This window comes from Salvelinus namaycush, chromosome 7 (assembly GCF_016432855.1).
Source record: "Salvelinus namaycush isolate Seneca chromosome 7, SaNama_1.0, whole genome shotgun sequence".
Classification (NCBI taxonomy): domain Eukaryota; kingdom Metazoa; phylum Chordata; class Actinopteri; order Salmoniformes; family Salmonidae; genus Salvelinus; species Salvelinus namaycush.
The window spans coordinates 7486961-7503000 of NC_052313.1; the positions used below are offsets into that span (position 1 = coordinate 7486961).

General features: G+C 42.8%; 1 protein-coding gene across 1 annotated transcript in view; it reads left to right on the forward strand.

Annotated features, from left to right (window-relative positions):
- Positions 1-280: 280 nt before the first annotated feature.
- LOC120050446 overlaps positions 281-16040 on the forward strand; it is a 34496-nt gene continuing 18736 nt past the window's right edge. Inside the window, exon 1 of the mRNA XM_038997034.1 lies at positions 281-376. Within this exon, the coding sequence (XP_038852962.1) occupies positions 281-376 (96 nt within the window). The remainder of the gene's footprint in view (positions 377-16040) is intronic.

Sequence of the window (16040 nt, forward strand, 5' to 3'; positions counted from 1 at the left end):
CTTATTCCTTTTAAAAGTTGGGATGTAATGGAATTGAAAATGTTGCAACCGTTGGATGCTCTCTTTGTACAGAGCCAACAGCGGCAGAGCCTTGTTCATTTAAAGAAGTGCATAATATATACGAATCGTAAAGATTACGATGCAAAAGAGCCTCAAGAAGATACAGCGTCAGAAGAAAACTAAGTAAGCGGATGCTTTAACCACGCCCCCCCAGATACCCAATGGCCTTGTTCTACAATAAAAAGAAAAAAGCAGCCAGTTCTTCATTTCAGCATACACCATGGATCTCCAGACCATCTACGTGGACGCATCTACGTCATGGGGGCCCGACACTAAGGACTCTATGCCACGAAGCCCTACACTCTACGCACCCCTGGCAAGACCCGTGACACCCCCGACATTTACACAGCCTGAGGATGTGTTTGATGGGGTGGCCAGTACTATTTTTGTGGATACCATCAAGGCCTCTGTAGCTACACTTTTAGACGTGGTTATTGGCGAATATATACGAGAAAAATGCATCGGCTGTGAGAGCAATCATCCCAGCCAGCGTCGTCATCCTTGCCTCTACGACCCGCCTAGATACTACTTTTTCAATCATTTTGAGGAGCTGGTGAAAAGACTGTGGTCCTGCCGTTTTATACCAGCGCTGGTCCTCGCCCTGGAGTCTATGGGTCTTGTGCCGTCTATCCCTAGAGTTTACGGGGTAACCGAAGCCTTCCTACATGAACTGAAGGAGGCCATCTTCATCCACGAGAAACTCAAAGAAATCCGACACACCCTGGTGGACGACAACAAATACCGGGAAGCTGTGGTGGCTGATGTGATGCTTTTCTGGCTCAATAAATCCCAAGAGACCGAGTGACATTTTGTTATTTAGAGCTATGGGTAACTATGTGTCTACGATGTTTGAGCGAATAAATACCTTTTTTCTTTTGAGAGACCTTACATATGTTATGCATCAGATTATTGAAAATAAAGTGAACAAGGGATCGTTCTACACGACACACAATACCTGGGCTAATGTAGAGCGTTTGCTGAAAATGGAGCAAATCATGAAACAGGTCCGACATACGGGCGAGAGTTTACAATGGACACATATGGTATCAAGGCTTGTTGAGGATTCTGAAGAACTAGAAATAACTTTGGCTAAGATTTTACATTATTTGTTTGAACCACCCTTTAATGTGAATGTGTATCATATTTGTTGTTTATATACTTATATATCAGACGTGTGTGTTTTAAAAATTCAGCGACACAAAACTGTAAATCTAAACCATATATACAGGGTGTTGCATGCTGTGATTGTTGAGAAAACTGGGACTTGTATCTTGCAACAAATCCTGAATTGTCTGTATACGTAATACTTGTTGCATTCTTAAAATAAAAATTCACAAACTGAAATATTGTCGTTATATGAAAGTGGCTCATTAACGTTATTGTACCTCAGAGAGGCAAGAAGGATGGCTGAGCAGCTGTTGAAAAACATATATTATAATCCCGCTAACCCCGGGTCTTATGGGGGTAAAGAGCGTTTACAGAGAGCTATAGTCGAAGAAACAGGTAGTCTGTTAAGCGATGCTAAAGTGAATGAATGGTTATCCGAGCAAGATGCCTACACTCTACATAAACCTGTAAGAAAACAATTTCCAAGAAATATAGTTTTTTCTACGCACCCCTTATCCCAATTTCAGGCGGATCTATGTGACATGCAGTCCCTGGCCGATAAAAATGATGGAAAGCGCTACATGCTAACGGTTATAGATATTTTCTCTAAATTAGCCTATGTAAGGGTGTTAAAAAATAAGAGCGGGGCAGAGGTGACCAGGGCCTTTGAATCGATCTTGAAGGCAGGAGGCGCACCCAAGAAAGTGCAGACGGATGGCGGAAAAGAATTTTTTAATAAAACATTTCAGAAGCTAATGAATAAGTATAATATAGTACATTTTGCTACAGGCTCTGATTTGAAAGCTTCGGTTGTGGAACGCTTTAATAGGACTTTGAAAGAGCGGATGTGGCGATATTTTACAGCTCACAACACCCACAGATATACAGACATAGTTCAGGATTTAGTAAACGGGTACAACCACAGCTACCATAAGAGTATACGTATGAAGCCCTCTGAGGTCTCTTCGGAAAACTCTTTTCAAGTCTTTAAAAATATGTATGGTTTGTTCCCACTTCGCCGTAAGAAAAAAATGACTTTTAAATTCCTAGTGGGTGACTTGGTGCGTATATCAAAGTTGAGGGGTGTTTTCGACAAAAAATACGAACAAGGCTTTAGCTCGGAGTTGTTTACCGTTACAGAATGTCTGCCCCGCATTCCCCCGGTCTACAAATTAAAAGATTATGACGGGGATCTTATAGAGGGATCTTTTTATGAGAAGGAATTACAGAAGGTCCAGTTGGGTAAAGACAAAGTCTTTCACGTGGAGGAGATTCTAGATCAGAAGAGAGAAAAGGGTAAAAAATGGTTGCTGGTCCGCTGGAAAAACTGGCCTCAAAAGTTCAACAGTTGGGTATTGGAGCATGATGTGGTGGAGGCAACGGGGATTAATTTAAACCCCTAGTCATGATAACTAGCGCATCAGTCGCGTGTACACAGTTGGGCATCATGGAACACAGCGGCTTCTACCTGACTCTCCCCAGTAATGCGTCGGCACAGATATATCGTAATAATCAGAGTTCGAATTATACAACCAATTTTCCAAAGCCTATAGAGTTATCAGAGGCTTGGGAAGTAGGTCTCAGCGAGATTACATACCCCCATAGTTGGTATAATATCAAAGCTAAGGACCGTGATTTTTATTGCAAAAGGTTATCGGAACCTGCAAAACTTATTAAGCTTAAAAAAGGTTTCTATAGAACCGTCGACAGGATCGTCTCAGAGTTGAATGAACACCTAACCCTGAACAAGATGGAAATATTCCTATTCTACAATCCAATCCATAAAAGGATACAAATCTCAGGGCCTGCTAACGGAGGTATAAAGACCAGCGGTAATTTAGCCTACATGTTGGGGATGGGTCCCAATAAATGGACGTATGTGAACGATAAATTATTCCCATTCCCTGCGGATATACATGCAGGATTTTACAACATATTTGTGTATACCGACATCATAACCTATCAAAGGGTCGGAGACACCTGTGTGCCCCTCCTGCGAACAGTTCATATAGACGGAAAGGATGGGGACATCGTCACTGTCAATTATGACAAGCCGCACTACGTACATGTCAGCAAGAACTATATTGAAAACATTCTGGTTGAGCTTAAAACGGATCAGAACGAAAACATTGAATTTACTTATGGTAAAACGATTGTAAAACTCCACTTTAGACCCACCAAAACCTCTCTACATATATAATATCTGTATTATATTTATAAACATAATACAAATAAAAGAGTTATGGAGCACCATCAGCTCGACCCTAACCGTTATGTTTCATACTATGTGGATCAAGTTGGTAATGGACTACCAGGATATCATGGAGCACCGACAATGTATGGTGCGGGGATAGGCGGTATATTCCGTAACCTCTTTAGGATGGTTTTACCGTTTATGAAGAGGGGCTTCAGCATAGCCAAACCACATTTAAAATCCGCGGCTAAAAATATAGTAAGTGAGGTTGTAGCCAATGCTATGACCCGAAGGGCGTCACCAGATGTGGAGCATCAAGAAGGCTCGGGGCTTATGATATTGTCTCGAAGACCAAAAAAGAGACCCCCAGGTTTAAGACGCAGGCCGGCACCTAAAAAGCGGCGGTTAACTGTTAAAAGAACCTCAGTAAGTCAAAGACGTGGTAAAGTGAGGAGGTCTGAACCAAAACAGGCTAAAAGAATACTAGGAAGTATTTTCTAAAAGAATAAGTGACATGGCTCTTTTACATCGAATGTCCTCTGAAGCTATAAAGGCAGAACTCGATCTTTTCACGGCCCCGTTAACGCAGCATTCAATAGATAGATCCAGTTATGTGGAGATAGCCCCTCTCTCTGCTATTACCGATAACGGGCCTATCGAATTTTTCATACCAGGCCACGGTGACAACTATCTGGACCTCAACAACACCTTGGTGCATTTACGTCTAAAAGTGACCAAAAGAGATGGGTCTAATATTGCAGGCGATGCCAAAGTGAGTCTCATTAATTACCCCTTGGCCACCATTTTCTCCCAAGTTGATGTGACTTTGGGTGAACGCCTAATCAGTCAAAGCAGCGCCACATACCCTTATAGAGCCATCATGGAGTGTTTACTAAACTACTCCGAAGACACTCTCAAAACACAATTTAGCGCCGGGCTGTTTAGCAAGGATACTGCAGGAGCCTCTATGGAATCGACAGACCCTTCCACCGGTGCAAACAAAGGACTAGCGGCACGAGCTCGCTACTGCGCCGAATCTCGAGAGTTTCATTTGCTAGGCCCTATACACTCTGACATTTTCTTTCAAGAACGGTTACTCTTAAATTCGGTTGATTTAAGATTAAAATTAACCAGGGCCAAGGATGATTTTTGCCTGATGTCTCCCCAAGACGGGGATTTTAGTTTGAAAGTGTTGGGGGCCACCCTTTTTATTAAAAAAGTGTCTGTATCTCCGGCCGTACGCCTGGGTCACTCACATGCTTTGATGAAAGGAAATGCCCTTTACCCTCTCCAAAGAATTACCATGAAAACCTTTAGCATACCTGTGGGCAGTAGAATCTGCAGTCAAGAAAACCTATTTCTAGGCCCTTTACCTAGATATGTGGTTATAGGTCTGGTTGATCACGCCTCTAATACGGGGAGTTTAGATAAAAAAAACTTTAATTTTCAACACTTCAATGCAGAGTATGTAGCTCTCTGTCAGGACGGACGTCAGGTTCCGGCGAAGGCTTTCCAACCCCAATTTAATAACAACATATCTGTGCGAGAATTTTACAATCTATTCCTGGCTACAGGGCGACATCTAAAAGATCTCTCTTTACCTATTGACAGAAATGATTTTGCAGAGGGTTACACGTTGTATGCTTTCAATTTATCCCCTGATGATGACACCTCAGGAAATCTGTCTGTGGTGTCCCAAGGTAACCTCAGGCTGGAAATGCGTTTCCGTACACCTTTAGCCTGTACAGTTAGCATGATTGTTTACGCATGCTCTGATTCAATCTTGGAAGTGAATGCCCGAAGACAGGTCTTAGTGGATTATTATTAAGAACCTTTGAGCAAAGACATGAATACCCAAGAGTTGGACGGGCTCATGAGCCGCTTGATTGGAAAACAATTTTGTGGAGTGTTGGCTTGTGATGAATTACCTATTGAGATATGGCCTGAGAGGCCTGCAATGTTTATTGTCAATACCCATCCTAAACACATGCCTGGTGAACATTGGCTAGCTATGACATTAGAACAGGAAGGTGGACGAAAAATCTCAACTTTTTTTGATTCCTATGGCTTTCCCCCCGGTTTTTCACATTTCCCTAAATCTATTAAAGATTTTTTGACCCTAAACGGTACAAAGATCTACTACAGCATCAAACAAGTGCAAGATAACCTTTCCACTACATGCGGTCACCACTGTGTATTTTACCTGTGCCAAAGAGCCCGGGGAGTTTCTTTTGAAGATGTTATGTCTCTTTATAAGGATGATTTAAGAAGTAATGATAACCTTGTATCTTGTTTTGTTAGAAAATATCAAAAGTGTTCAAATGTGTGTCCTTTAAGAACGCGTAATCAAGGCGTATGCTCACGTCATATGTTTCAAGAATGCCACAAATGTTAACTTGCTTATTTTTCAAATAAAAAATTTATTGAATTTAATCATAGTCATTCAAAAGTCATTTTCAAAAGTCTAACCACCCCGAGAGATCGGGATTAGGAAAAGGTCCTGAGACGTTCATGGGAGTAAATGAGTTAGCATCATCGCTTTCATAGGGGGACGGTGTCGTTGGGGCATCTTTAGGGGTGCTGTATCTCGTTGAAGGCTTTTGTTTTAAAGCTTGAATCTGTTGACGAAGCTTATGGTTGGGTACACCGGAGAGGGGGATGTTGAGGATTGCCAGGGCCTTAAGAAACTGACGCCAGCCGGGAGGCCTTCGGTCATCAGCAACCTTGTGGGCAGCCGTGGTACTTTTAAGCAAGTCCAGCATATGTGACCCCCTGACCACAGAGCCCTGAAGGATAAACTCTCCAGAGTCGTTCCAAGCAGCTATCCCCTTTGAGTCTTTTATCTTGTTCATAATGTATTTAACATTCTTCCTGTTACGTAAAGGCACATGTGTCAGTAGGTCATGCATAACTTTATCTTCAAATGGCATTTGAGCTTCACCAGACATATTATCTCCACTAGGTAAGATCGCCGGTACAGGCCTTACAGGGGCATGGCTATCGTTAGGTTCGACATCTGTTAAAGGGTCCGGTAGGGAAAGGGTTAAATGGTTAGTCTCTCTCTCCCCTTGCTTTACCCGAGTCAAATACCTTTGCATTAGGTTTGTGTATTTTTGAATCTTATCATAGGGGTTCAATCCTTTTCGGTTCAAAACATCCTTCATGGCCGTATCCAAATCATTTTCCGCTGTTTGTCTGATATCTTCAGGACCCTGCATTTGTTTTTTAAGTCTATCCAACTCTTGTTGAGGCACCAAGTACATTTTAGTGGCCATCACACCACGTGTTCAACCCCCACGTCTGGCCGCAATAAGGCTGGTGATGAAGGGCACGGCTATACTGAGTAAAGGTAGAAGAAAACCCCCAGACTGTTGTATACTATGTCTTTTCTTTTGAAGACTGGCCCTTTTATTGGCAAAGAGTTTGATCGCTGTCTTTTGTCTCTTTAATTTTTTCAATTGGTTCAGGGTGAGTGGAATGCGTCCTTTGAGAAGATTCAAAGCAATCTCACATAGGGCTAATATGAGATCTGAAGAACAGCGACCCAAGATGGCCTTCCGTTCTTTAGCTGTAGACCCAACTAGCCTTCTCAAGAGGGGCAGGTTTCTTTTTAAACGCAGAGACATAGCGTTTACTTTTTAGGAAGGTATGCAGCAGGCCTCTCCCCCGGAAACAGCCCTGTACGTAGCCTAAGGTGTTCTGGAGTATTTGCTTTTAAATCCACGATTAAATAAGAAAATGGCTCTTTGGTAGCGTCCTCATAGCTCTCCATAAAGTATGATTTCCGTCCAGGGTACATCTGCTGAGCTAGAGTGCTAATTTGCAGTTTGTCTCTAGGATTTTTAAACAATACCATGTAGTTGGCATTCAAGCTAATGGTCCGACTATTTTTACCTTGGTGAAACACATTCTGGACCAAGTAAAGCACGGACAGGTTTCTATGATGAGTATATTGGGTAAAAGCTCGTGCAATTTCGGGGTGTTCGCTACCAGCAAATAGCATATCGTCCAAAACCAGCAGATTATATTTATGTGGGGGGAGAAGTTCATCATCAGACAGAGATTCGGGTATTCCTTCAACAAACTTGATTTTTATTGTCTTCAATAATTCATCATACAGAGGTTGGTAACATGAATAACACCATACAATATTGTCAGGCTTTTGAGATAACACATGTTCAGAATTCTCTAAAATACTTTTTACAAAAAAAGTTTTACCACTGTTTGAAGGGCCTGCAATTAATGCTGAAAAAGGCAATTGTAGACGGGGGTCAAAACCCTCGACAGCAGTCATAATATCTTAAGCTTTAAGACACACTGGGGGCTTGTAGCATAAGTCAGTAGCCAAAGGGCAATGTGGTACCGTCAGGCAATAGCTGTCTCTTGTCATAGACTACCCTGAATCTTTTAGTGAGTGGTGCGTTTCTTAGATGGAACCCCTTTTTATCCCTCACTATTTTGTTGTAGGAGCTCAAAATCTCCAAGTCACTATTCCTGTCCTTTACGAACCCCTCGACCAAGCGCGTGATTGATTCCAAGTTTACACGCGGGGCATTTTCGTAGTTTTGAGTCACGCCTTTGGCTTTCAACACCACGTGATTGGCTTTAGTCCTAAAAGCATAGCTTTTTGGACCACATGAGGACCATTCTGTAATATGGTCACCCTCTTCGAGTTCACTAGTTAAACCCCCAAGATAGTTGCTAAGTGGGGGGTTCCAATCCCCCGGTTTGCTTACATAGACCACAGAGTCTGTGTCGTGGTAAAGAACCCGCCTCTGAAGCTGTTCCATGAGGGTGTACAGTTCAAGTCGGCCATAGGCTGTGGTAAATGCTGCAAGAAACACATTTACATTACCAGGGGGTAGAACCCACTTTTGGTGGCGCCTCCATTGCACCAATGCAATGTCTTGACTCAAGAAGGAAAAATGTGAAATTTCGTATTGGTCCGAAAAAACAAATTCCAAAAATTCTTCGGGGTCTTTAATGATCGAAGTTGTTAGCATATTGCATCTCTGCGCTAATTTCCCCCAAAGGGAGTTCAAGTACAATTTCGACACATTTCTTTTGGTTTTGTTGACCTCTATTCTGTCAGGGTCAAGAAGTATGCCTTCTCTGTCATGGTAGTCTTGAATGTATTTGTCTTTACTTTCTTGATCTGTGACCGATGCAGGATAGCCTGAAGCCATCTGCTTGCATCTCAAGAAGGTCTTGATGTACTCTTTAAAAAGTGTGTCTGATTTCCTGGAAAAGTTCCACACTTCAAAGATTTTGGCCACACGATACCTCTTCTCTAAAGCCTTAGAGAATTCTACGGTGACCCATACACCGGTCAGGGCTCTTTGTTGATCTGTGTGATCACAGGGGTTTTCCTGGTTGTTGTTTTCACTGCATGTGCGACAAAGGGGGAAGAAAAGTTTTCCTTTAGGACCCTTGTACGGCAACACAGGTATAAACAGCCCCCTAGGAGGGTAGACAGTCGCTTTGATTAAACCAAAATAATTTTGGGGTTCGTCAAAGTCGCTGTGAATAATTTCAGGATGCCCTATAGGATAGAATGAGGAACTCATTACATGAGGATATAGGGATGTAAAATCTACATAGCCTATTGTCTCGTCGGGTTGAGCTACATAACGCAATGTCAAAGCATTGGTCCGGCCTCCAAACAAGGCCTGTCGCGGTTCCAGGGGCTCTGGAGGGTCATAATGGGTAAGGAAGGCCTTAACACTAGGATCCGCCTTTTTGAGGGCTGTCCATTCGTGCTCCCACAAAACCACAACTTTTAACCCGTAAGTAGCCTTTAAAGAATTCAGTTTGTCTTGAAACTCTTGGTACATTTCCCCAAAAGTCTTTTGGGTTAGGACACACATGGCCTGGGGGACAAAGCATAATTTACAACCGTGGAAGAAACAACCGTTGTACTCATACACTGTCTCAACCCCGTCAATCTGTGTGTATCCATCTACATGGTAAGGCCCAAACGCCTTCTCCCCCCGATTCAAAGCATGTTGGATAAAAATATCTTTATCCTGGGCCAAGTACTCCAACCATTGAATGGAACCACTAGAGTAGGCCTTGAATTGGCGTCGGTAGTTGTCTGGCGATGGGATAGCTATAGATGCAGGAGTTAGATAGTGTGTACGATAGGTTTTCATGCACGCTGATGCAATAGTTGTACAGCTCCAGGGGTCAATGCCCGCATCTTTGATTACCTCTTCTCTGAATCTGAGGCATCCTTCACGAAGTATAACAACGTCATTGTCACAGTATGATTCCATCTCTTTATGGAAATCAAAAGTGCCATGTCTTACGGTCTCGTACCATGTCATGAATCTCTCACGCTCTTTGGGAGACATTTGATCACACCCGTACATTTCGGGGGATGGATAAGATCCTATATAATGTAGATTCTCCTCCGCTGTGAAGAAATGAGGGAAATAGCCTTTGACAGAGTTTTCAAAACCCAAGGCCTCTGGCATTTGAGCCAATCTCATGGGTAAGAAGCTTAAGCTGTCAATGTATCTCTGTTTGAAGGCGGGGTCAACAAAGCATAATATTTTACTCCCTTGAGCTATGACACTGGGGGCCACGCCTTGCTGTATCAAAGGGTTCAGAAGCAGATAGGAGTCATAGGCTCTAGCATTGTGAGCTATAAACGTGAAGTTTCTGTACTGGGCTTTTCTAAAATGTTTTAGAAAGAGCTGTGCACAATTGGGTCCCTCGGCCGACCACTTTTCACCCTTGAAAGTCATGGTTGACACAAAAATAGGCAAATGAACCCCTGATTGCTGATTTGTCTCAAAATCATAAAACACATATTTCTCTGTATGTTCATCTTCAGCCAAGGGCTGAATGTAACACTCATGTGGTACTTCTTGAACCACTTCCGCGTCTCTGCTTTTCAAAGGCCCTTTACAGATTGGGCAGTGTAGAATTCCACAAACATGAGGTTTAGGGCTATCTATTTTAAGGTTGTAATTGCAATGACATTTTGGACATTTCTTGTTAATGTCACAACTGCTTACAGATTTACATGCCTTGGGGTGCCATGTTTCAGTTTTGTGTTTTTCGTAACAGTAGGCCGAACGACATGTGCGGTGACAATCCGCACAGGGGGTCAAGTTTAGCGGCTGCATAGGGCAATGTTTATCCAGACATACTGAACAGTTGTAACGGCACGAGTGCCCCCCCATGCGTGTGTAGCCGGTATGACAGGCTGGACAGACATATGGGGCGCCTAAAAAGGCTGTGATGTTAGTTACGGCATAGTAATGCTCATTTTGCACATAAAAATACATAGTCTTAGGGTGTGGTTCGTGTATATTTTGGAACTTTAAGAGAGCGTCATTAGCCCTACTGTGGTACAAAACCACAATCTTGATGTTCAGAAAGTTTTCAAATTTGACTATGTCTGAGAAAGCCACAGCATCCTGTATACCGAGACCCACAGCAGTTTGTAGCTCTCGAGCTTTTTGTAACGCGGCTAGATCTGTACATCCTGGGCTGAGTAAGTGGGCCAGCCCTAGGGCAAAGCATAGCTTATTACCAGGATTGGGAACGATTATGAGGTAGGCCCTTTTATTGCTTATGATTTCTGACTGCATTAGGCTATCGAGCTTCCTTCTCTGACCACCGCCCCCTTGTGGTTGACGTACTAATTGTACTACAAGTTCGAGGGTCCTATCTGCTAGCACGTTTAAATTTGACTGAACAAGGCGTTCTAGCAGTTTAACAAATTGTTCAAGATCTGCTTCACCATTCTGTAAAATAAGCGATACACGGCTCTGCAGACTGTCTCCACAAATTTCCAACTGTAAGAGATCCCTAGGTTCGCTATAATCTCTAACCCTATCTAACAGTTCATTCAAAGTGTCCATAAGCATTACGTAAAACACAGCATATTCCCGAATCTGACCCCCCCATGCGAAATTGAAAAACTGTCGAACCTCAATATTGTTGAATTTATTTCGGCGCAAAACATGTACACTTGGATCAAGACCTTCCCCCTCCAGATTTGCTAGACAATTGTCCAACTGTTCAAAAACATCGTATTGGGTTTCAGACTCTTCGGACAAGGGTGTAAAAGGATGGTTTATAGGTGTCTGGGGTGCCGAATTAAACCTAGGGCTCTCGTTCTGTACACTGCGCTCAAGACCTTCCCCCTCCAGATTTGCTAGACATTTGTCCAACTGTTCAAAAACATCGTATTGGGTTTCAGACTCTTCGGACAAGGGTGTTAAAGGCTGTCTTAGAGGTGTCTGTGGGGCCGAATTAAACCTAGGGTTCGCGTTCAGCTGGGTAATTAGAGATATGATTGTTTCGGGAATCTGTGATAACATGTTTTCATCGGAAGGCCCAGACTCATTCATACGGGTAATAAGGTCTATGAGTTCGGCGGGAATCTGTGATAATAGATTTTCATCTATAGTCATTATGTCAATTACCCCCGAATCATTCATATGGTTAATTATATCTTGGAGCTCTGTAGGGATCAGGGCTAAGAGGCTTTCAATTGTCTCGCTTAGGTCTATAGGGGGCGCCATTTGTCTAATTAAGGATGTGTGGGTGTTTACATGTGTGTTTTTTAACGGCGGTATTTGCTTGTTTTAACCCTAATGTTTTTTAACATACGGGGTAGCTCGCTACGCCAGAATGACACATCCTGATTGTATTGATGCTCTAGTAGAATACACATGCGCCTCTGTAGTAGCGCCTTTCGTGATTTTAAACCCAGGGTAAAAGCTTTGAAAAAAAGGGCTTGGTCTATTTCAGAATCGGCTGTTGCCCCCACAGAATTGGCCGATTCAAGAAGGTTGGCAGCTTCACAGAACATCAAATCGTCTACCTCAGAAATTTCATTTAAATCTTTGAAATCATCAGGTTTCCCTGTTTTCTTGACTGGTGTCTTTGGCGCCTCCTCGGGGTCTAGATGTGTAGCTTCTTGGATGTCTGTATACGCCGGGGAGGAGTCTGAAATAAAAATAATACATACAAAAAACTAGGTTATTAACCCTAAAATATGTTTGATAAAAATGTAAAATACATTTCAGATATAAGCCTATATATTAACAATACATTAATTAAATACCTCGGCTTTTTTGACGAGGGCTGTTCTGAAGAAGCTCTGAGAACTCGGGAACATGTCTTTGGTCAACCTGTATTACAGCATCTGCAGGTTCGGTAGATGGTGAGCCTGAAAAAAATAAAATAAAAAAAAACAGCATTAGGCCTTGTTTTAACATATTCAGGCATAAAAATAAAAATAAAATATATATATATATATATATATAAATAATAAAAATAATAATATATAATTGATTCATACCTTGTCCTTGGAACGCTGTCTCGTGAATGCTCTGGAAGCTACAGGAGAATTGACAGACTTTGTAGCATTAGCACCATCATAAACTTCACAGGCTAAAATTGTCACTTTGTTATTAGGGGCATAGTCCATTGAAGCGATTCTTAGAGCTTTCAGATCACTGCGTCCGCAGACCTGTTCTTCCAACGCATAGCCCGGCACCTGTGTACCACTCAGAGCCTGTTCAATTTTGCAGAGCGCCAGCCTGATCTTTAGCCATTCTCTCATCCCCAGAGCAGGAGAAAAAATCCCAGGTTTTGCATGATAAAGGGGTTTGGGTCCACTGTCTGTGAATATCTTTACCGTAGAATCCTCCGGGTGGAATATGTAAGAAATATGGCCCTCACTCGTACCCAAAAATCCTTTAAAACATTCTGGAGCTTCACACAGAACTTTTTCAAGGCTTTGGTCACTGGGTTCATGACAAGCCGAGCATAACATCCCTAAAATTGGCATAGGTGTCATTTTTGTTTAATATTCAGGGGGGTTATCATGTACAGTCTTAAACAGGAATTGTTCAGGCGCTTTATAAGGGGCATTAACCACCCCAAACCGTGAGAAACAGTAACAGGTTGACCTGACACCTGGTCACTTACTCAACCCCCCAACCCTACCCCCCTAACCACCACGATGTCCTGACCTGAAACCCAAATATTGGCATGCACCCTTCTACAGGACATAGGGTCATAAATCATTACATAGGGTCATAAATCAGGCTTGGGTCATAAATCATTACCGGTTGACCTGACAACTGGACCCTTACTCACCCAACCAGCCCCCACCTAACCACCAGGCTGGCCTGACCGGCAGCCCTTGGGACATGCACACGTCATCAGGACATAGGGTTCACATAGCGGTCACATAGGTTCACATAGGGTCATCAATCAAAATTTTGACGCGTGACATCTACTTTAATCTCTCTCTAATGCACATGCTTCTTTGGGCTATGCCATGCCACCTTGGCATTAGTATGTAGCTGTGAAATTGTCTTGAAAAGTTTATTCAGCTAAGATCTGTAAGCAAGTCAATTTTCTTTTGGGGTTTTGTAGCCTACGTGTAATTTTTTGTCTTTCGTCATCCTTTCACTGTACATATGGATATCCTGCACCTGCACTCCTGCACCTGCACTCCTGCACTTGTAAATAAACTACTCTGCACTTGAAGACCTTTTTGCAAGCCAGCCTTCCTGTCTCCTCCCTTGGCCGTAAGGGTCAGCTATTTTAAACACACACACACTGTAGGAATTTACACTTTGAGAAATAACATCAGGTCAGTTAGTGACATCCTCATATAGTTTTTATTGAAAGGAGAACACCCAGCTAGCACATAACGTTCTGAGAACCATATGTTGGGAATTTCAGTCCTTCAGCATAACGTTTCCTACAGGTTTCCTCGTGGTTCTATTAAAATAACGGATGTTATTTAAAAACGTACACAGTCCGTTCTCAGCATCAACAAAACTCTCTATCCTCCATTTTGTTAAGTGTGTTCAGGTGTGTTGGCCGCACCCACTGTTTGGATCTTAATAAGTGTCTGTTTCCTTTGAAAAGGCGTCTGTTTGAATAGACTCAAACGAACATCGTTGCGTGAGTTACAAAAAAACATGGCATGGTAGCTCCATCCTGGTGGTGCAGTGGACTGATTCCATGATAGAGAACAAAAGATCATAGGTTTGAATCTCACTAACACTTTCTTTTAAATTGTGCATGCATGATTAATACCTAAGCAAATTAATTTCCATGTGTCCTATCTGTGCTTGGAGTTCAAAGCAGTTAACCCAAATTAAGCTAGCAGTTTTATTAAAAAGTCATATTGAAACATGTTCTCGGAACGCTATTTAATTACCTTTGAATAACCTATCATTTCCGTTCTCAGCACGTTAATAAAACCTCCCAGGAAAACTTTCAGGGAACCATAGTAAAACGTTCTCAGAACCACCCTGGAACCATAGTAAAACGTTCTCAGAACCTCCCTGCGATTAAAACATTTACGTTCCCAAAACAAGTGAAATTTTCAGAAAGTTTTTTTAAAAAATCCCAATTTTACCTGACTGGAAACTACTGGCCTCATTCCCAGAATCAATGTGAAACCAAAAACCTATATTCCCACAACTTCCAAGGAACCAAATATACTAGCTGGGCATTGCTATAATCACAGGAACATGACAGTGGTGCCACTGACACCAATCAACGCAGTAAAACAAACTCCAATATCAAATAGCAGCGTTATGTGGCTCTGGCTAAAAGTAGTGCACTATATGGGGAATAGGGTGCAAGATAGTGAGATGGCTGGAGACTCAACAGGCGAGATGAATGGATATGCTAGTTGACATGGTATTGACCCCAACCTTGCACAGAGGGGCCATTAAGCTTCACAGCACGGCTGATGGACATCTCAATGAGGCGAGGCTATGAGATATCATGTCTGTAGTGTCTCTGCACGTTTACACTGTGAAGCTTCTTCTCATGGGAACACTGTAACCTAATCTCTCTGGGGTCAACTGTCACTATAATTCTCTGTAATGGGGCAGAGACAGTGTGTGTGTGTGTGTGTGTGTGTGTGTGTGTGTGTGTGTGTGTGTGTGTGTGTGTGTGTGTGTGTGTGTGTGTGTGTGTGTGTGTGTGTGTGTGTGTGTGTGTGTGTGTGTGTGTGTGTGTGTGTGTGTGTGTGTGTGTGTGTGTGTGTAAATGGCCAGTAGGTGGTGCATTTGAACCTGAAAATTCACTGCATCGGTGAAATACTTTCAAATCCTTGAGCTGCTCTTGACTTAGTTTGCTCAGTACGATGAAACCAATGGAATAGTCCCAAACGTGAAAGTATTTTACATATTTGACCCCGTTCACCTTACCCAGGTCTAGTATAAATATCAAATTGAATAGGACAAGTGGCACAAACTCTTAATTGCCATCACACTGAACACTGCCTTACCCACCTGGACGAAAGTAATGCATAGGTGAGGATGCTGTTAATCGACTACAGCACGACCTTCAATACCATAGTGCCCTATAAGATCTTCACAAAGCTCACAGCCCTGCGTCTGAACTCCTCCCTATGCAACTGGGTCCTGGACTTCCTGACGGGCCGCCACCAGGTGATGAAGGTAGACAACATTACCGCCTCGACACTGATCCTCAACACGGTCCACAAGGGTGCGTCCTCAGTCCCCTCCTGTACTCCCTGTATACCCACAACTGCGTGGCCTCATACAGTTTCAGCTGCATCATCAAGTTCGCTGACGACACGACAGTAGTAGGACTGATTACCAACAACGATGAGACAGCCTACATGGAGGAGGTAGGCACTCTGACGGCGTGCTGCCAG